Source organism: Anarhichas minor, unplaced genomic scaffold (genome assembly GCF_050575085.1).
Source record: "Anarhichas minor isolate MPS153535 unplaced genomic scaffold, ASM5057508v1 ptg000041l, whole genome shotgun sequence".
Classification (NCBI taxonomy): Eukaryota; Metazoa; Chordata; class Actinopteri; order Perciformes; family Anarhichadidae; genus Anarhichas; species Anarhichas minor.
In genome coordinates, this window is record NW_027466487.1 from 6652084 (window position 1) to 6673646 (window position 21563).

At 43.3% G+C, this 21563-nt stretch overlaps 1 protein-coding gene across 2 annotated transcripts; it reads left to right on the forward strand.

Annotated features, from left to right (window-relative positions):
- The first annotated feature begins 3811 nt into the window (after positions 1 to 3811).
- znf574 (zinc finger protein 574) lies at positions 3812 to 20506 on the forward strand. 2 transcript variants are annotated; one of them, XM_076109177.1, is made up of 10 exons: positions 3812 to 3902; positions 5947 to 6104; positions 10608 to 11757; positions 11852 to 12060; positions 12391 to 12570; positions 12777 to 12871; positions 14809 to 14903; positions 17508 to 17656; positions 17949 to 18236; positions 19501 to 20506. In XM_076109177.1, exons 1-10 carry the CDS (start codon positions 3890 to 3892, stop codon positions 20101 to 20103), a joined length of 2940 nt encoding a protein of 979 aa, XP_075965292.1. In that variant the 5' UTR covers positions 3812 to 3889; the 3' UTR covers positions 20104 to 20506. The 2 variants fall into 2 exon arrangements, with proteins under 2 accessions (XP_075965292.1, XP_075965291.1); XM_076109176.1 differs by lacking the exon at positions 3812 to 3902 and adding an exon at positions 3979 to 5658.
- Positions 20507 to 21563: the final 1057 nt, after the last annotated feature.

The window sequence follows — 21563 nt, forward strand, 5'->3', positions numbered from 1 at the left end:
TTTAAAGCCTTCTTGGATGGCTGTGTGAAGGAAACAATAAAAATCATAATTGAAAGAGAAATACATTTTTCAAATGTGACTTTTGTAACAAAACCATAGCGTGATGAATAGATGTTAGTTGTTTTTGTTTAATAATGTGCTTAACTAGAGGCAAATGGCAAAGATAAAAATCTGCTTTTCTTTTAGATCAGAGGAATCAAGCTCTTAAGAAGCTTCATAATCTCAAAAAAATGATCCTCTTGATAACTGCTGAAATTAGTCTGTTATCAGTTTTTTGTGTGGAACAAATCCAGCTCATCGACCCTAAAAGAATAAAGATAGTGAATAACGAGACTGAGAGTCTCTGCTTGTGGCTCTCTGAGGCTGAACTAAGGTACAGCGGTGCTTTGGACTAAATGCTGAAATCAGCTTGTTAACTGAAACTGTTTCTTTTGTTGTCTTTTTTGTTTGTGACCTTGTTGACTACAAGGAGGCGTAATGACATTTACAATTTCCACCTTATAAATCCATTACTAACTGATACAGGCTTATATTTATAAATGATCCCTTCCACTCTGTTATTTAATTTCAACCAAAAATACATAGAATCAAGGAGATTCTGCCAAAATACATTTGTAATCATGTGGTTATTATTGATGAGAATCTAAATTTATGATGTATGAAATTGGTGTATTGAGTGAATCTCACAATATCAATGTTTGTACTAACATCATGTCAAATAGTGTCTATTTTTGCCTGGAGTGAAACGGCATCTGCTCACACAAGCCTACGGTAGAGATGCTGAGAAAACAACAGAGATAAAGAGGAATAAAATGCTCTGTGTGAGCCCCCCCCCCCCCCCCCCCCCCACTGCTGGGACCTGCAGTCTCTGAACCGTGGCGTGAATGAAAAACATGGCTGCTAAGTCGTCATCGTGCTGATACGAGACGACAAGGTTAAATAATGTTATCCCGCGATGTGTGGAACAGATTGCACAGTTTCTCTGGAGCCTGAGTGGCCCCGGCCCTTCTGGCTGAATGCCCGGCCGGCTCTTTAATACCATTTGGAGTCCAGTTAAGCAGTCTGGAGGAGCTGCTCATCTTCCCAATCCTCCAATGGGGCACATCAGGGCACTGTGTAATTCTGGGAAAAGAGTGGAGTGGGCTAGTCTATACTTTCACTGACCTCTGTATATAATACCTGATGCAGCTGGCTGTGCTCACTCTGAGGAGGGTAAATCTGGTAAGTGTAAGGCTATATAGTGTATTAATAAACCTCTGTGGGCATTCAAGTGCAGTTGAGGTCACATGAGGCAGTTATTGCTGTCGCTGCATACAAAGAGGTGAAGACAGTCGGCCATTGAACAGCTGCAGGAACAAACTCAGACTGTGGTTTCAATGTGACGTAAACAAAGTTGCTGATCAGCAGCTGACACATTTGCAGACGGCTGTGTGTGTGTTTGTTTATGTACTGAAGGTTTTAATAATGCATTGTGTTAGTCTGTAGGTTGGTATATTGTACGTGATTGTACTTAGTCATGATTTCATTTTGATTTGGGGCACATTTTGTGTTATTTGTCTTGTGCTGTTTGTCTGTAACTCATTGTTATTGCTGCCTATAACATTTTTTGAAAGTCAGGCAGACTTTTGCCTGCTCGGATATAATCTTAATTCTTCCTCTCTTTGCTCTTCCTCCTCAAACAGAAAAGACTGCTCTTCTAACATCTTTAATGTTTTGGAGATCCAAGCTATTCTAAATAACTGGTGTTGATATAATGATGTTTTAAGTTGGAAAGGGGGAAACTCAGACAATAATAATAATGGAAAAGATCTCTAGTTGATTTTCTGGGATGGCTTTGTGTGTCAAACACACAACATGTGTGTCAGATACACAAAGGCATCTGCAGTGTGGGTTCTGCAGATTAACTGTCCTAACTTTGTGTAAACTAGGACGTTGGTCCATGAGGTTAAACACAATACCTATTGGCTTTGTCGTGTTTGACATATGGGATCCAACGCTATCTTAACAAGGGAAGAAAACATATTGATTTTACTAACAATACCTTATGGACTCACATATCATTTCTTAAAAGCTTGAAGTGTAATTCTTGGAAATAGTTTACCCAACTCAGTGTCCCCTCTTACTAGTTTTTTCATGAGCTGTTTTCATTGGTGTTTTAGGACCTTGTGTTCAATTTGGCTTCATTGACGCTGGAAATAATAGTTTGACAAAACACTCCAAAAACTCAAGAGTCCACTACCATGCAGCTTTTTCTGGACTTTTCAACAGTGTCACATGATCATTAACAAATAAAGCTTCAGACCAAAAGAGAATGAATTATGAATTAAATCATTAACAGCATTCATGTCAAAGCAGACTTTGAACAGTCTAATGCTATGCAAAACAACAAAAACAAAAGTCTTTGGGGAGACCGGGGATGGTAGTAACACTTCACATCAGTAACTCAGTAGTTGTTTGTGCTAGATCGCTCAAACTTTACCCAGTACTCATATTTGTCTCCTACAAATAACACTCACCTGGACATCTGCTCCACAATCACACATTATTATATTACTAGATAGAAATATAGATGTAACAATGAAAGGTAATTTGCTGAGATACGATCCATGCTATCCAATTTATAACTCTATTGAAGAATAAAGAATAAACTGTTTTATAAAGTGAACAATTTGAAGTGAAAGTGTGTGGACTGTATTCCTGAATGTGCATCTGTATCATAGGCCTAAGGGCTCAATCACTGACACAATTTGTCTCTGGGGTGCAGGCTTTGTGGGCAACAAACTGACTTTTTAATAAACTGTTACAACTGTCCTCCCCCAAGCAGCCATTACAGTAATGTGGGTGTTAAGTTAGCACCAATAAGAAGCACCAAATTAAAAGAAAATGCTACTTTATGTGAAGTGAAACCACATTATAATGAACGCCAGGCAAAAGATGATCTCGATGCAGTTTTTTTTTTCACTTTCTTACCTGAAAATATTTGTTTTGGTCATAAAATCCATAATATTGATCACAGAAACATGCCATTTCTCCTGTGAGCTCAAAAGGGAAATGGGAGTGTGTGCTATTGATGACATCACCGCAGCTAGTGTTACAACACTCCCTGGTCCTCCGTCGCCCCTAAGTGAACCTTGAGTAGGCAGTGTTATGTCAAACTATTATTTCGGATAATTATTGTTCGTTAATGTAAGTATTATCAGTACAATGTAGTCACAGTATTAAATGTAATTATGCTAAGTGGCCTCTTTCAGAGTATTATATTCTAACATTTTTATATTATATTTATCAGCTATTTAGCTATTTATATTATATGTCTATATGTGTTGTGCCTTTTTGCTTTGTGTGTGTTGAATTTGAGAGCTTCTGTGTTGCATGTCTTGTTAGTACTTGACAATGTAGTATAAGAATATCCTGAATGATACTACTTCTATTAATATTCTCACTTCTTTCATTGTTTGTGCACGCATTGTAAAGGCTCTTTGTACATTTGATCTTATATTCTGTTTTTAGGTTTACTTTGTAACATCTGCCTTGTGACTACAGATGAAAATGGCATCTTGGCTAATAACTCTGGCGCATTTACAACAATGTTTTTATTATTGTGCACTGTCCCTTATCAAATAAACCAATAAATAAATCAGCAAAGTCACGAAAGTAACTCTAAAGTAGCCTCGTGTCTCAGAATTGTACTTAATACTGCTCATCAGTATCTCTGACTGGACTGCACTGACTCTGCTGCAGTACTGGCGCGCTTTTGGACTACAAACTCCCTCAGTGTTATGTGTAGTACAAAACTATTGGTTCATGAAGTGACCGTTACAGCCAATCAGATCAAGCCTTCTAACATGCAGAAAAAACTGAAGTTGTTGTCCTATTTCCTCGACCGGTAATGTCTGAGTGCGGTGAGTTATGTTGAATTAATTTTACTTATTTTATGTGGATGCTACTTTTTCGATGACATATGCCACACTGATATTTATGTATGGAGGTTTTCAACGGGGGGAGACAGCTAACGTTAACTTTTAGTCTGTCGCCGCCATTATACCACCGAAGAAGCGTATCCCGCCCTCCTTCTTCGGTCTTTTCTTCTTCTTCTCCTGCTTGGTAACGTTACCAGAAAGTAAGCACCACTGGTCCAAGTGGTAAAAGGGGTTTAGTCACCGGCTAAATCGGCCTCTATGCCCGACGTCAAAGGAATGATCCGACGGTTGTTGTGTTAGCTTTCCGAGCTAGCAAGAAAGCTAGCTACCACGCTGGGGACACCAGTTAGCCATGTTGCTCGGAAAAATGGCCATCGTTGCATGTTAGCGACATAGTACTGGACAGAGATAACACAGTTTAGCTAGCTAGCTGTTAACAGATAGCATTGACTCGCTGGTAGCGCGAGCCAAACCAAACCCCTACTCAAACCGGTCAAAGGAGCTAACATGATGCTTTGTGTTAGCCGGGGATTGCATGAGCTAGGACTAATATCTATTGTCAATATCGGTTATTGTCCCTGCAGAAAACACTCATAAGTATCGGCCAACGTTATGTTATCCTCCACAATGCATGTCATGTAATCAACGTTAACATTCATGGCGTTTAGACACCTGTTAGGTCCACTCGGCTCAGTAATGGATGAACAAAAAGCAAATTACAACAGGTGTTTGCAATAGGCGTAATCAGATGCAGACCAGCACACATCTGATGATTTAACGTTGATGCCGAACTGAGGTGATGCAGTCTTGCATAAAACCACTGCTTTGAATCTGACCAGAGAAGAAGGGCGCAAATTTGTCCCAGACCACTAGTCCATCATCCCAACAGGGGGCAGTGGGGGCATTATTGTTCCGTAATTGACGGTTTATGATGTGGTTATATTCTTTATGTTTTGTACTATTAATAAAACCCAAGCAAAGGCCGAAACCAACAATGGATTTATCACACTAACAAGTACTGCCCATGTGGGAATTTCAAATGCCCGATAAACCCTCAGACCTTTAACACTGTATAAAAGTAAAAGTAAAAGTTCATCCCATGGACACCATCCTGCTGCTGTAACCTAAAACCTACAGCGTCCAGCTGTTTTACATCATTACTTTTTTGGGATCTTTAAATAAATGTAATCTATATATCTGTGTACATTTAAACAATCTTTAGTAAGAACACATTGGCTTGGCGCTGGGTGTCAAAGACCTGTTGTAAAGCATTGAGAGACAGATTCAAATAGCAGTGTTTTCAGTCTTGTCATGGGATTTGTCGACAATAATAAACATGGAATATCGCCAGCCTCATCCTTTAAGCCACAGACGTGTCTGCCAGTTAAGATGATCAACTAGAAGGTGTGTCACACTGATGTTATTAAAAGGTATTGATGTGTGTCCTTCAGTGGATTTCTTTGATTTGTGAGGCTCTAGAGCTGTACTAGTGCAGTATGAGGTCCGACTGGTGTCTAGTAGGTGGGAAGGATTGCAGAAATTGTGTTTGATTATAGCTAGCTTCATTCACCAGCAGCATGCACTTCCAGTGGGTCCAATTACAGCACATATCTAATTGATGTTGGAGCAAAACGTCTGCCTGGCCCATGAAATGGCAGAGAGAGAGAGACTTGGCGAGGTGTCCACTGAGCAGCAACCTGCATGGTCAAAATAACAATTAGCCCAGGCTCAGCGCACGGTGAGTCATCCTGGCAACCCCAGGGTTAGCCTCTTGGCGCTTGTGTCCAAGCTGTTGTCTTGATAATATATGCAGGCACTTCTTTTCATCAGGAGAGGGCAATGTTCACAACCTAACTTCAGATGTAATGCATTGGTGGGTAGGCATCTATATAAGGCTCACGTCGGGATATTACTTTCATATTCCAAGCATGCTGAGTTTTGTGAACTGTTTCACCTTTTATCTAAGAATCAGTTTTGCGCTGCTGCCTTTCTTATGAAATGTTTTTAATTTCTAATCCCTTGGCAGCCATGGAGAGTTCGTCGGTGTACATGTGCTTCCCCTGCTACCAGGAGTTCAACACCCTGGAAGAGGTGCTCGAGCACCAGTTGACGTGCACCGCCGAGGATGAACAGCTGGAAACACCTGGAACCGCCCCTGTCACGGTTCCACTGCTACAGACTCGGGTAAATACTGGCACCGTCAACATTGTCCCCTTTTTATCAAAAGAATGCAGGAGCTTTAGCTGCTCCTACAGGAGCGAAGAACATCAATATTGTGGCCTGAAACGACAAGAGGTGTGATTGCATAAAATCCTCTGAATGCGATGTGGAGAATGACATTGAAGTGACAAGTATAAACGAAGTAATAAATTGACAATGTTCTGCTACTCATCATAGTAACAGTGACCTTGGCCAGAGCACTTAACATTGAGTCGTTTGCCGTGATTTATTGTCTCATTTCGAGGGGTTGTGTATTAATATCAAAGTGTTCTCTGATGTAATGATTAGTCATAGAACAACCAATAGCTGTTTTTTGTGTTGGATAGTAATCCGGCTTATTAGTGCTGACAGATAAGTCGTATTTTCATCATCATCGCAATATGAAAATGCGTGATAAACACGTCGCAAAAGACCAAAACAGTCTGTCCTCCGCTGCTGCTGTTTTACAAACAAGTAGACGACAGAGCCTCCGCGTTATTATTTTATTACAGCGTAAACCGCGACTACACAATCTAAAACAAAAGCTATCTGTATGTAGTCCAGCTGTTTAGCTCTGTTAGCCATGTATTTTATAATTTGTCAAATTCAAAAACTGTAAAAACTGCTGGCTGACATACATAATGTATGATATGCATACTTTTCTTATGCACATTTATTTATTTATTTATTGCAAATCCAATTATCGTTGCAATACCGTCGTTCTACCTGGAACTGCCTTCTGTCCAGGGTAATGGCAAAATAGCACATTAGCACATTGTGTATCAGAGTAACGAGTCTCTAGTGATGCAAACAGGTGTAACGGGCAAACATGTGGCAGTGCTAAATGTTGATTAATTATGGAGTGTTGGCTTCTTAGTCGGTGCATGTTTTATGTTTTGAAATAAATCAGATCTGGCATACATCATACGTACCAGTGCTGTTGGTTGAGCTATGTTCTGAAAGTGTTGGTGTTCACAATAATTTGTTGAATCAGAGCATACAGTTTTCAGCTTAATGGAGAGGTTGTTTTTGGTAATATGATACAGTACAATGGCGACATAGTTTAAAAAAAAAGAAATAAGCCAGTAATGCACTTTGGGTATTAATTTGATAAATGCTGCAGGGTTGTGCTCAGCGGCATGACGGCTCCCTAAAATAGAAGCCAAAATATTTTGATCACTTGTTGGTGGCACGCTCTTAGTTTAGGGAAGAACTTTTCGTGCCTCTGTGTCTGCAGCCTTGGCCGGAGGCGTGATGTTTCAGGGTTGTACGTTTGTCTGAACGTCCGTTCTCATGAAGCGGTGCCTCAGGAACGCCTGGCGGGAATTCCTTCACATTTTGCACTAATGTCCACTGGGACTCAAGAATTAATTGATTAGAATTTGGTGGTTCCTGTGACTTCACAAATACAATTCTTTGGCCATAACTCAAAAATCCATATGGTAATAATGACAATTATACACAAATGTCTACTCGGATAAAGTTATTAAGGGATTTTCGGACAGACATGGATGTACGCTGCAACTTGACTGGTTGGTGAAGGGATAGAACCGGGACGCGGTAACTCTAGTTTTGATATGCAGCGGCTTTTCTTTCCCTCTGTGTGCTTCTCTATGGGAATTCAGTTGTAGTTATATTGTTTTGGATTAAAATGGATTTTTGCAGTGCACTCAATATTTTTTACTTCATGTGTCCTGTTTGGAAGATATTCTTCTCGGATGAATTTCATCAAAATTATTCGCCGTATTTAATTTGACTTCTGCGAAGATGCTATTTGAATTGCAGAGTTGTAGAGTTGTATAACAGGCCGAGTTACTCCATTTAACTTTGACACACTGAGCTGAGTCTCAGTGGCATTTCTTCTTCTTTTCTTTTGGCTTTCTCATGACGGCTTCAGAAAGCCCTTCAGGTTTAAAAGCAGTCGTTGGCACCAGTTTGGCTGCATGAACTCGTGCCCGAACTTCCATCCTTACAGTCTTCAACACGCGTCCATAAAGCACAGTGACACTCATGACAGACAAATTGCATCCTGAGTCGCTCGGGGGGGGAAGCATGAGAAATGCATCTGTCAGCGGTACCCTTTCTCCTGATGGATCGCTCATTGGCCTTCACATGGAGGAATCAGCAGGACAAACACTATGAAAGCTGCGCACCTTATGACTTCCTGACCCCCCCCCCCTTTGCTTAAGTTGGTTTACTTCACATATGGCAGCCATTAACATCTATCAATAATGAGAGTAATAGGAGTAAGAGTAGTTAAATAAGTGTAATTTGTTCATCAAATTCACTTGAGCTGCCCTCTAAAAGCTTCAATATTTTGATTCTGAAAAGTGTAATAACTCAACTGCATGCTCAAGTGTTGTTGGAGTGCGTTTCAGTCTTAGTGCCCTGGCCAGCTGCTTGCATCGCCGTCTGGCTGATATAGTTTAGTCTGTTTTAAACAAGAGGCCGATTTATATTATGGGACTTGTGTCTGCCATTTTTGTAGTTTCAGTAATTGTAATTAACAGCAAAATGTAAGCAGTGGATAAACGCCACAACCTAAATAAAATACATAGAGAGCTTTGACGTCGTGTTCTGCACCAAGAAACACTTGCCACGGCCCATTTATTTAGCATTTAACTGTCCAAATGTTCCGTGTTTCCCACAGGGTTTTGTGGGACTGGTGGGTGGACCGTGGACCCTCTATGGGGCTCCGGGGGCATGCTCCCCCGGAAAAACATTTTGTCCATTTTCAAGTTAAATGCTTCAATCTGGTGCACTTTGAGAGCATTAAGAGGCCAGATCTATGATGGACTGTGTGCTCTTGTAAACAGTGCTCCTGCTGTTGGTCTAGCGCTGGAATGCATATTTAGGCTCCTCCAGAACAAAATATAAATCAACAAATAATATGATGTATTTAAAATTAGCTCCAGCGTTACCAGCTGCCTCATTAAAGTCATGAACACATCAATGCATCAGTAATTATTCTATGACGAAGGCGTATCGTAAATGTATTATTTGAAATGGGTCGTTATGCATAATGAGTTTACTTTTACCGAACTACAGCTGGTCACTGCGCAGGAAGTGAGCACCGATTTTTACTGTAAAATCTATGTAATTAATGGGAAACACTGCTTGTAGGACGGGAGTCTTGTCTCCTCACTTGTGAATGTGTGTTTTTGTTCGAGGTATGATCTTCTACTCTCTCTAGCCTCGAGCTTTTCAACGGGCGACACACGTTGAATCTCTAGATGATCCGCCAAGCTGAGCTTCTCACGGTCCACGTGTCTTTAGCACAGTACTGATCCAACAGCGTCCATGTTTTTTCATGTGGGTTAAGACGTAAACGGTTCAAAGATGTGAATTCTTTTAAGTGTAAAGTAATTCCCATTTTGACTGTGGTAAAAAAACCTTTGAAATAACAGAACATGAATATATCATAAATGTTAGGTCACATCGCTCACCTCTACTGTATTTTGTCCGACTATACTGTATATGCACGGAAGACGGTCGCTTATTTAGTATTAATCACAATATGAAACAAGGAATGCTCAAAACTTATCACAATGGTCAGAATAAATTGATTTATTGTTCGCCTTTTGAAAAAAAAAAAAAAGTACAATTTCACAAGATATGCCCTTTGTTGCCAAGAAATTGAGGATTCTCTCCAAAGAAAGCAGCTGTAACAAAAATCAACTAATGCAAACAAAAACTAAAACGGCACATTGTTATTTCTTTAAATTGTCTATTACCATTTACTGTGCCACGAACCGGGTCCGTGTAAGTGTTATAGTTTATTTATTAGTTCATATCCAAAGGGGCAGAAACGAGATAACTACTAACCAGCTAGCCCAGACACATCTGTCTTGTGATACCATTTAAAGCCGACGTTATTTTGAAGACATTTGCTTTAAGATCACAAGTAAGAAAACCACACTCGGCAGACCGATGGCTGCAGGCTGTGACGTCATTTACACCTGGTGTTAACATGCTGTCTGTATTTATAAGAGGAACAATCAGAATGCTGTTGAATCAGCCGGACCACATTAACTCTTTACATAAATAGAATGCTAAAACTAAGGCCCATAAATCACTGCATTATGTGAGAGTGACGTACCGAACTGTCGACGTCTTTAACCTCGACCTTGATGTTCTGTTTTTATCGTTCAAATAGACTCGGGGAGCAAATGTAAAACCCTGTGGAGTGACCCATTCCACCCCGATGGGCCTTTGATAGTTATCAGCCGGGCTGAGGCCTTAACTTGGCTGTCTGGAGCTCTCAGAGCAACCTCAGCTCTAAACACATGCCGCTCTAATTGACCTCAGTACCCCAACACTGAATTCTCATCCCTCATCTGCCAGAGAGAATGAAATGAATACAAAACGCTGCAGGTCTACTTGAGTCATTTCCTTTGTGCGCAGAAACAAACGCAACAAGTGAAACATTAAAGAGAGTCTAATCTCCAATTTCCTCTTTTTTTTTTTGTCCTCCCCATGTCTTTGCAGCAACAGGTCATCAATATATCAAAGACATTAACAGTCCCACAGATTGAAGTCCAAGCAGGACACTCCTCGGTGCAACCTGTTCTCCAGCAGGCTGCAGTCTGTGCAGATGTAGCATCAGACCAGCCCAGAATCCTCTACCAATGTGGGGACTGTGATGAGCTTTTCAAGAGCCTGGACCTTTGGCAGCAACACCGTAAAGAAGAGGCATGTCAGCAGTCCGCCTCTGGGAGGAAGTCGAACCCTGATTCACAACCTGAGCCAGAGACCGCTTCAGCTCAGAGCTCGGATTTAACTTTAAACACAGAGGAAACTACACACGAAACTAGTGAAAATCTTCAACCTGAACAAGTGGAGACTCCCGAAGCAGAGGAAGAGAGGCAGCAGGTTGCAGAGACCTCTTCAGTTCAGAGCTCTGATCCTCCGGTTTCTGAGGTGGCGGCGGCCTCAACCTCCAATCAAGAGGAGTGGTCTCCCAAGAGGAGAGGGGTCAACAAAAAGCCCAAGCCTGAACCCGTGCTCCTGTGTGTGGACTGTGGCTCTTGCTTCGGCCTGGTGTCTGAACTAGTGTCCCACCGCAAGACCCAACACGGCTTTGAGGAAGCTCTGCACCGCTGCTCTGTGTGCGGGGAAAGCTTTCTCAACACCACACTTTTTCTCTACCACCGCAAGCAACACCGGCAGAAAGGTGAGGAAAGGTCGGTCGAGGTCCCCGAAGAGAACTCGAAGCAAGTTTTTACTCTGAGCAACGGGACCGACGCCACTCCCCCCACCACCGGTGTCGCCTCCAGTTTCACACAGCCCGAGTTGTTCATGTGCACCCAGTGTGGGGAGAGCTTCAGTGACGAGGGAGGGCTGGGCACCCATCGTAAGCAGAAGCACGGCCTAAAGGAGCCGCTACACATTTGCCCCCATTGTGACGAGAGCTTCATGAACACCACCCAGTACCTGTACCATCGCCGGCAGCATCGCTTCACACCGGGGACAGAGGTGGCGGAAGTAGCTGAAACGGGCGATGAAGCAGCTAAACCTCAGGACGCCCCACAGAGCTCAAAGCGGCTGCTTTCCCCGCACGCCACTGCTAGTGATCCCGGTTCACCGCTAGCTAAGAGAAGTCGGCCCTCTTTCAGGATCCTGAGCGGCAGTGGTGCCGGTAAGTGAAAAACATTAGTTTTAAAAGCCCATTTGTGCATTTGTCGCAGGATGTTTTGGTCCTTAGTGAACAGTTTTTTTTTTTGTGTTGTCAGGAAACAAAGCCATCAAAGAGGAATCAGAGGGCAGTACTGCAGCAGACTTGGACAACACCAACCACCCTCCACCTGCCAAGCTGCTGCAGGACTGGGCCCGCACCCCACTACCCCATGTGTGCCCCTACTGCGGCAAAACCTTCACCCGGCGCGTCTTCCTCCGCACACACGTCTTCAGCCACACCGGAGAAAAGCTCTTCACGTGCAAGGTACCAATCAAAACTGGATCAAAATCTGTCCTTTTCTTATGTCTGGGGGATCATTGTATTTGTTGGAAATGTCACCTTCGTTACGCAGCAGACATCGTCGAGATGATGTAATGCTTTTGAAGTGTTTCAGGTTTGAGTCAAACACAATCTTGAACCTCCGACCTCATTATATTTGACAGTTTCTCTGCACAATGGAGATTGTTTTCAAAAATTTGGATTTGAGAAAATGTAGCCATATGCAACTTTATTTATTTTCCTTAAAAATTAGGTGCTTAAAAAGTTTGTATATATACGATTATGGCTCTGATCCTGATTGTTGTTGCTGTGAAGGTTTGCACAAAGTCCTTCACTAACTCCCAGAGCCTGCTGCGCCACAGCATGAGCCACACGGGCAACAAACCCTTCAGCTGCGACGTTTGTGGCAAAAACTTCTCCCAGGCGGCCACCCTGAAGAGACACCAACGCATCCACATGTCAACACAGCCGCGACGCAAGCGTGGACGCAAACCGGTACTGTCTCTGAAATACCTCTCAAATATTACAAAATGTTGTATCTATCATTTTGTAAAATGAAAGCATATTTAATCAGCATTTGTCATGTTGAAATGATTGCGAGAGATATCTTTGATTCTGTTATTTTTGGTAGATAACTTGGAGTGGAATCCTTTTTTCTTTTTCTTATTTCTACTGACCTTGACTGCTGTGTCACCCTGCAGGTGTGTACGCTGGACAATGAGGGATCTGCTCATCTCTTCTCCTGTCCTCACTGCCCGTCACGGTTCAACACGGAGGATCAGCTCAACCATCACAAGTAATAACACAACAACAATATCGCATTAGTTGTTCCGCATTCTGTATTTGTGGAAGTGTAGGAGGAAATGACCACAACCCATCTAACCACTCCCGTTACATACTGTGCATCATATTCAACACTCCAAAAGCTTGAAACCTCTCGATTTCCATATACACGCGAGATTGTCAATATTCAATCAGTTACAACCCTGTTTACGGCGTAAAGACTTGAGAATTACGGTTCCAAACAGAACCGCGGACAGGATTTAGATAAACCTGACGCCGCCGCCCGACCCTCGCCAGAGCCGCAGTAGTTGAGCCGTGTCTGACTGCTGAGCAAGACCTTAAAGCCGTATAGCAAGCACACTGACTGAGATGTCTGCGTGCCCTTGAGCCTCAGCCACATATGATTGACAGACAGAGGCCCAGTAAATTAAGATGATAACGATAACAACCCAGGGCGGGGGAAGAGGCTGCTGCTGTCCTGCCTGGGTGAGCAAGGTGGAGAGGACATTGTGTGTGTGTGTGTGTGTCTGTGTGTGTGTGTGTGTGTGTGTGTGTGTGTGTGTGGCGCGCTGGACGGATGGATGGATGTACTGAGCCACAAGCAGAAACCAGACACACACACCCCCCCACCCCCCAAAAAAAAAGTTTTACTGTTCAAATACCTTTGGGCGTTTGTGTTGATACTGACTGACAAACACCAGTTGCATGTTCTGGAAAACAGTGGACCATACAGGCAATTTAGTGCCATGCTAGCAAGAGTCAGTGTTGAGACTTTTCAGTTAATCAGCAGATAATATTTTAGGGAAATCAACATTAATTGGTCTGTTTAATAACAGCCTTAAATATATTATTCTGTCCAAAACCCAACAATCGCAACTCAAAGGGCACTTAAGAGCTTTCAACTTCATCTCACAGTCTCCTTCATGCAGATGCAGTTTACACATACTTTAATTACTGAAGAATATTTCAGATTGTTATGTTTATTCCCAACGTCACGACAATAAGTTTAGAAGATGAGGAAAAGCAAAAGATTGCAATTTTTCAGTGATTATCAAAATTGTTTTAGATTCATGTTTCTGAGCTCTAGTCAGTGTAGTAATAATGCTGAGTGTGCAGTGTCACCCCTTCTCATTAAAGAACATCTGGCTGGGAGAAGAGGTGACCCTGGCTGAAAATGTAATCCTCCCAGCTGCCTCAGGGTCAGCTGTCCCTGAAATATTGATTTCTCTTGTCTATTTAACGGGGAACAGAAACAGCCTGGCCTCTTCTACGGCCATTGAGAGGTCCTTGCACATCACCTCTAGCATCCCGCTTCACCTTAAGTGACTCGTGTCTTTTGCTGCAACTGCAGCAGTAATATACATAACGCATAAAGCCGTATGTGTGCAACATCATGATCCCTAAACTTCAACATCATCCGTGTTTGTCCTGAGAGCAGGCCTGATGCAGCGTTAGGTGAACACATCCCAACACTTCTCTCCTCCCCTACGGCGATATCCAGTGTAACGTTATGCAATGGATAAATATAGTCTTTCATGTCCTGACTCGGACTCCTCCCAGTTTATTGCATTTATATTTGTTAAATCTGCAGCCGTTATACACTCGGCTAATACCCTTTATTTAACCTGAAGCGCAGCTAAGCACATACTTACTGGTAATCCTCATACAAGTCAAATAAAGGGTGGCAGCTTAAAACCAAAACATTACTTTCCCCCACTCTTTACATTCTGCATGTGTCTTTCGTTTGTGCCATTTCCAGTCTTTATTCAGTGCTATTTAATTGTTTGTGTGACTATTCCCTCTCCCTGTGAGGCATTTCTGGCCCATTTCCCTACGTGGAGCACACGTCCGCGTTATTCCTTTTGCAGGATAGTTTGAAACGTGTCCGTGTCAATAATCTGCTGGAGGATTAAAGCTCTCATGTGAATATGTTTTTGTGTTTTTAAACAGACTGCTCCACACCAGCCATCCATTCCCCTGCCACGAATGTGGAGAGGCCTTCAAACGGCGGAGAGAACTGGATCTGCACTCGCTCACTCACCAAGGTGAGTGTTCAGGGCTCAGCCTGGCATTATGTCGTTCACCCCTATACTTTCATGGTTAGCAGGAGCAACCTAAAGCTGATATAAACTGCAGACAGCCGTCATCTGGGCTGCAGTGTTTTCCTCCGTTATGCAACATCTCTTTTGTTCAGCGGTTAGTGTCACAGACAGTATGTCACATCCTTTCACTGTGTAAACATTCCCATTAGACCTAATCAAGAAATTAAATGCAAGCCCTTTTGCCTGCTTGTAATGGAAACCTAATTTAGATGTTTTTATCTTATCGGGACAGCATGCTGGGAATTGATTAATGCATAGGCGATAAATGCCCCCATCAGCCTGCCCGGGCGGCCCATCTTCTTTTATTTATCAACATGCATCCGTGTCATATGTGCTTTGCTCCTCTGATGCATTGAGTCAATGACTTTCCATTGATTTGCGTCCCATATGGAACGCAGGAGGGAGGAAGATGGAGGTAAATGAATTGGGTCAACATGTTGGCTCTTCATCTTAATCAGGGGGGCTGGGCTGGCACGGCAACCTCATTAGTGAAGCTTGAAGAGTCAGTGCGCCGCAGGGTTCAGAGGTACGACGCTCCTCAGAGAGAGAGTAGATGGGAGAGATTGATCCATTGATCAGTCCGGGGCCAAAGGCGGAGGCCGTCCTTATTAAAGGTTTAATCAGAGGGTCCCGGTGGGGAGCGGAGGGGCTCGCTCCTTAATGGGATAGACGCTACAGATGGTTAGCAGATTGCATAGACGTTGGCTCGTCGACCTGTAGGCTCACTGATGAACCGTCAGTGTCAGCGATTTGCCAGCCAGCTTCTCAAGAGCAACGCAGCGAGAGTGTGGTTGGCTTTGCCAAAATCCAACTAGGGCACCAGCTGATCACAGCTGAGATGATGAGCAGATTAATTGATCAGCCAATTGACGGGAACATAATCTGCAACACTTTTAACTATTGTTTATTCACTTTAATCAGGTGAAAAAGCCAAATATTTGCTGATCTCAGTTGTGAGGATCGACTGCTTTTCTCTTTTTTCTCTATATTTAAGCTTAAATAAATATGTAAATTGGATATTTATATGATTTGGAAAAAAAAGCCAACGTCACGATCACCCTGGGAAATCTGCACGATCAATTTATGATGAGAATAATTATTAGTTGTAGTTCTGCAAATAATTATTATTGATTAATCTGTCTATGATTGTATTGATTTGTCTGTGAAAAATGTGAAAAGAAAGGTCTGTTGCATTTGACAGACGTTTTGTCAGTCCAACAAAAATAATTATATTTACAGTGGGAAACGTGTATCACTACGAGCTTATGATTATTATAACATCATACAGATAACCGTCTAATTTGTAAATGATATATTCATTACATGATTATAAAGTAATGAAACAGACAGCTTCGGAATGTACTGAATTTTATTCTCTGTCTGGTACAGTGCAGCTGTTTGAAATGCTTTTTAAATGACTGTACTGTGTATAGTTCTAATTAAAGGCAGATGTTAATGGTATTCCTGTAGATTGGGACTCAATTTCACCTTTCATGGCGTAACTCGGACAGAACGGGAGCAGCACTCCTAATGACAATAGGTCAGAGTCTCAGATGTAGGCGATTCTGTGCCGGTCACATTAACATGAGACACCTGCACACAGAGGCTCAACCACAGCACAGGGTCTCTCCCTCTGCTCTTGTTGTGTGTGGGGCAGGCAGGAGTTAATATAAATGAATACACACTCCTTTACATTCTTGTAAATGGATACTGATTCATAAATAGATTTGTATAAATAAATAGATGAATAAATACATAGTTTTACATGTATAAATAGTTGACTACAGTAGGCCTACACACACAGTATATAATACTAATATAATAAATCTGAATCGGCCAAGAAAATTGTCTAGTTGTCTAGTTTTTACTCAATAAAAATGCAGTTCTAATAGAAATAACCACAGGAACGAGGCTGGGACGGGACAGGAGTTTACATTGTAATGCAGTATATAATATATAGCTTCCTGTAGGCCCGCTGCAGTATGTGTCCCTGTACGCATTCGCTGTCCGTCTCCATCTCTAGCAGCCGTGACGGCTTCTTGTTGAGTAGACGACACACGGTAGCCTGAGGAACATCTCGTTGGTTTGTCATAAGCTTCGAGGAGACCACGTTATTCAAGAAGAGAAAATAAATTAGTTTTTGTTTCCGTCATGATTTCAATGTGCATGCAACACCAGCCTCAGGTAGCCAGCTAAGAGCAGACGGGTTACAACGAGGAAAAGAATCATCGGAGTAAAGTAAATAGTTCATTCTTTAAACAGCACTTGTAAAGGAATTGGGACTGCACAGTGTATCTTTTTGATGCTCATTGCTATGACAGCGTGCCAAATAAACACAGGGAAACATATTGTCTCGGATGCAACCAAAATTGTCTGCATCTGAATCACCAACCATTTCTGTCTGCACCACCTGCTGCTGCACAATTGTTAGAGCGACGGCGACGAGCTCGAATCCGCCATCAGATGTCACCGTGACAGGGAAGCCTTTTGCAGCACGATGACCGAGTATGACCGCCTGCCTAAAAACCTGACGCTGTTCCATTGCAGACAAGCAGCCGGCGACGTGTCACCACTGTTCAACCCAGTTCGTGAACCAGTCGGTGCTGGAAATCCACATGCAGCGTTGCCCTTCAACAGAGGAGGACAAGAACACGGGTCGTGGACGGGGTCAGGGCCGGGGACGATGCACCGGACAGGTTGGGAACACAGCAACATAAATGAAGGTTTTTCTTCTCCACTGCAAAAATACTCACAGTGTGAGGGATTGCTAAATCCTAAGAGACACATTTGGATGAAACTAGGTCACCAGTCCAGATGGAAAGAAAGTGGGGTTAGCATTAGAGGGGGGGTGATGTAACAAAGGTCCCCGGTTGTGTGACGTTGTGGTTACGTCAGCCCATACAGACACAGACCTTTTCTCTTTTCATTAATTGCCCCTCGTCTGTTCATTCTCCGTCTCCTCACTTTCCGGTTTGTCTCCTCTTTCAGGTCGAGTGTGACCTATGCGGCCACCGTTGCATGACCCAGGAGGGCCTCGACCTCCATCGGTTATCCCACACGGGCCAGACGCCCCTCAAGTGCCCGGTGAGGCCCTGCCGCCGCCGATTTACCTCCAACAGTACCCTGGAGGAGCACGTGGTGGCCCATTTCCAGGGCACGCTCGGCAAGTCCAAAAACCGACCCCGCTTCCGCTGTCAGATTTGCCTCAAGGAGTTTTCCTACAATTCCACCTTTAATGTTCACATGAGGACCCACACTGATGAGAGGCCCTTTGAGGTAAGAAGGATGGTGTGTGTGCGTGTGCGTGTGCGTGTGTGTGTGTGTGTGTTTGCATAAAAAGGGAATATCTTTCTCCTTCTGAATCACATTTTGTCCTTTTTCTTATAAAATGCTTTCAAACCCTCTAACGGCCGTATTTTAAATTGACATCCAGCACTTCTTCACCCCCATGGTCACTCCCGTTCATGGCTGTGGCCATCTCTCCGGTTCCGGACCATGGTCATATGTGCAGCGTGTGTTCTGCGGGTGTTTCCTCCCTCCCTGTGTACCTGTGATTAATGACAGGGCTGAGTTAAGGCCCATCAGCCCCCCCCCCCGTGTCTGTTACTATTCTGGGACTCTCTCCCTCTCTCCCTGTTGCTCTGGTGACGAGGCAGGACATCAACCATAGACATACCCAAGCCCATCACGGCACATCCGACTGTAGAAATTTAATTCACTTTTGTGGCCGTATCTATCAGGCATGCTATGGACATATGTTCAAGCATTATGGTAATGAATTTTAATGAAATATACTGTGTGTTCCTGGAGGGATAGCTATATTTATTTACCAAGTATATGAAGCGCAAACCATCTGGAAAGGTGATTTCATTAGAGTATATCTCACAGAGATACTGACGCTGCAAAACTGACAAACGGGGGGTTACAGATTCGATCTGAGTGTCCCCAGTGGGAATCAAAGCAAAGCACAACAAAGTCGTTGTTGTGTCGAGCCTCAGGTTTAATCTCGTATCTGGTTGAAGTTCATTGTCTGTGCTCAGGTGGCACAAAGCAGAAGTGTGTAAGGGATAGTACAAGTGTGTACTATCCCTTACACACTTGTAGAGCCGCAACCATTAATCCATTAGTTGGTCAACAGATATTAGTCCGCAGATACTCTGATAATTGTTCGTCATTCATCAAGCAAAAAAACTATTCTCTGGTTCCAGCTTCTTAAATGTAAATATTTGCTCGGAAATTGTAATTTTTAAACCGTCCTCTGATGATTCATAGAGCAAACGGCTAACTGATTGTCTGAAAATAATCGGGGGATTAATAGGATATGAAAGAAATTGTGTAACACACTTGTGTTCTTTTTATTCCTTTGAATCTGCCCCCCCCCCCCCCCCCCTGCTCTTCTACCCCCGCTGCATCTTTAGAATAATACTAATTGTAGTAGAGTTTTGTGCATTGGCACTGTTGTGAACTGTACTTTCTTGACACCTCCTTACCTTTCTGTGTTTTAAACACTTTTCCACTGTCCCCCATTCTCCTCCACCAGTGCGCCACATGTGGCAAGCGCTTCCGCCAGCTGCCTCATCTGCAGGACCATGAGCGCATCCACAGCGGCATCCGCCCTTTCTGCTGCTGGATTTGCGGCAAGAGTTTCAGCGTGGCCGCCCGGCTCACCGAGCACGCCCGCACCCACAGCGGGGAGAAGCCGTACCCCTGTCCCCACTGCTCGGCGGCCTTCCGCTCTCGCTCCAACCTGGACAAACACATCCGGCTGCACGGAGACCTGCCCATGGACAGCGCGGAGCAGGCTGCACAGGACGCCGAGGCCGCCCACGTCCAGAAGGTGCTGGAGGGGGCCAAGGTGCTGTCCTCTCTGGCCGCCACAGGGGAGATAGATTCTGGCTTGGTGCAGACCATCTACGTACTGCAGGGGACCGAAGGAGGCGGCGACACGGTCATGATCCCGGCCGATCAGTTCACCGGCATGGACGGCACCTCGCAGGTCGTCATCCTGCCCTCCTCTGTTCTGGGAGCTCAGGGCATTAATGTTCCCACGATCACCATGGACGGAAATGAAATCACCATGGTGGAGACGAACCAGTCGCAATCGCATCACGCCATCGAGTTCATTGTGGAGGAGACCGTATAAATGGAGGATTCAAAAACTATTGTGGAAATGGCAACACGGTAGAGAACATCTGAGCGACTAGTTGAGAATATAGACTGCTCGAGTCAAAAGTTTGATAATTGAAGCATATTGAGTAATTACTTTTTTATAAATATATATATATATATTGTTTGATAGGTTTCTAAGCCAGGTTCTTTTCTTGAGAATAAAATTGGATAAGCTTGTTCATAAAAGGTTCATACACGCATGAAATGCTCGGGGGAACAGAATGTACCTTTAATTGAACAAACCGATTGTTAAATTGGCCTTTGATTATATATGTATATACAGATGTGTATTTACAGCCCCTATTTATTAGGGGAAGACGAGTGGCGACCCCTGAAATGTCTTCTGCTTTCTTTATAATAAAACGCTTCAGCTTTCACACTTGTGAGCGTCCATCAATTTATAGGGTGCGTGACACGAGGGGCATTACCCCCGTCCCGTCAGCTGGGATGGTTTTTATAGGCCCCGCTGTAAATGGACAATACGAGGTCAATACGAGGTCTTCTACTGCGAAATATACAGACAAGTGAGCGGACAGCTCTGTCTCTCCGTCACATGCACACTAATGTTACTGAAAGGCAGGACGAAGTAGACACGTGTGTATGGATCAACTCCCATGTTCCGATAATTTATAGAGCATTTATGTTATCGATTGGTTTTGTGCTGTAATTAAATACAATGGTAAGGATACGGCGAGATCTATGATGATTTAGCGGAAGTGCAGCATTATGCAGTGGCAAGTAGAGCAATGAAATTATTCAGCACTTGCTGTATAGTTATCAAAAATAATGATCCAATTTGTGTCTAAATGGGAAGGGGCATAATATGATATAAGTTTTGCCAGCGCTGCACTAGACCATTATAGGCTTCCAAAGCACAGTTTATGGCTGTCTCCCACCCAGTGATTGCTGACAGGGGGGGTTTGAAACCACACACACACAGGCAATCTGTCTTAGTTTGTTTTCATGTCATGGAGGGAGAAATGCTGATGATTTCGCGGAGTACTGAAATGGGGAAATAGCAGCATTCCTGCAGAGTGTGAGTAGCATATCAGGAAATATGGAGGGCTCCTCGGGAGCAAAACGAAGCCAGAGCCAAGAATCTAGCTGCTATTCAATGCTTCTCTGAGAGAGAGTCAACAGGCAACCAGTCCATAAATACATGCTTTTTTTTTTCCTCCTAGAACATCTTGAGCGCTGATATTCTGCTGGAGTGCCGTTTATCATACATGCTGCCAAACATTGAAACTGAAAACACTCAACAAACACGCAGATGTGTAAGGAAGTTGTTGACGCTGGAGGTGAAATCATGAGACTTGTATGCTCTCGGGAAGCAGCCTGCCTGAAGTATAATGATCTATTTGCTTTACAGAAGTGTATTCTTGACTGTGTTTATGCCTGAGCTCAGACTTAACATTGTGCTCTTGTTTTGTTTTT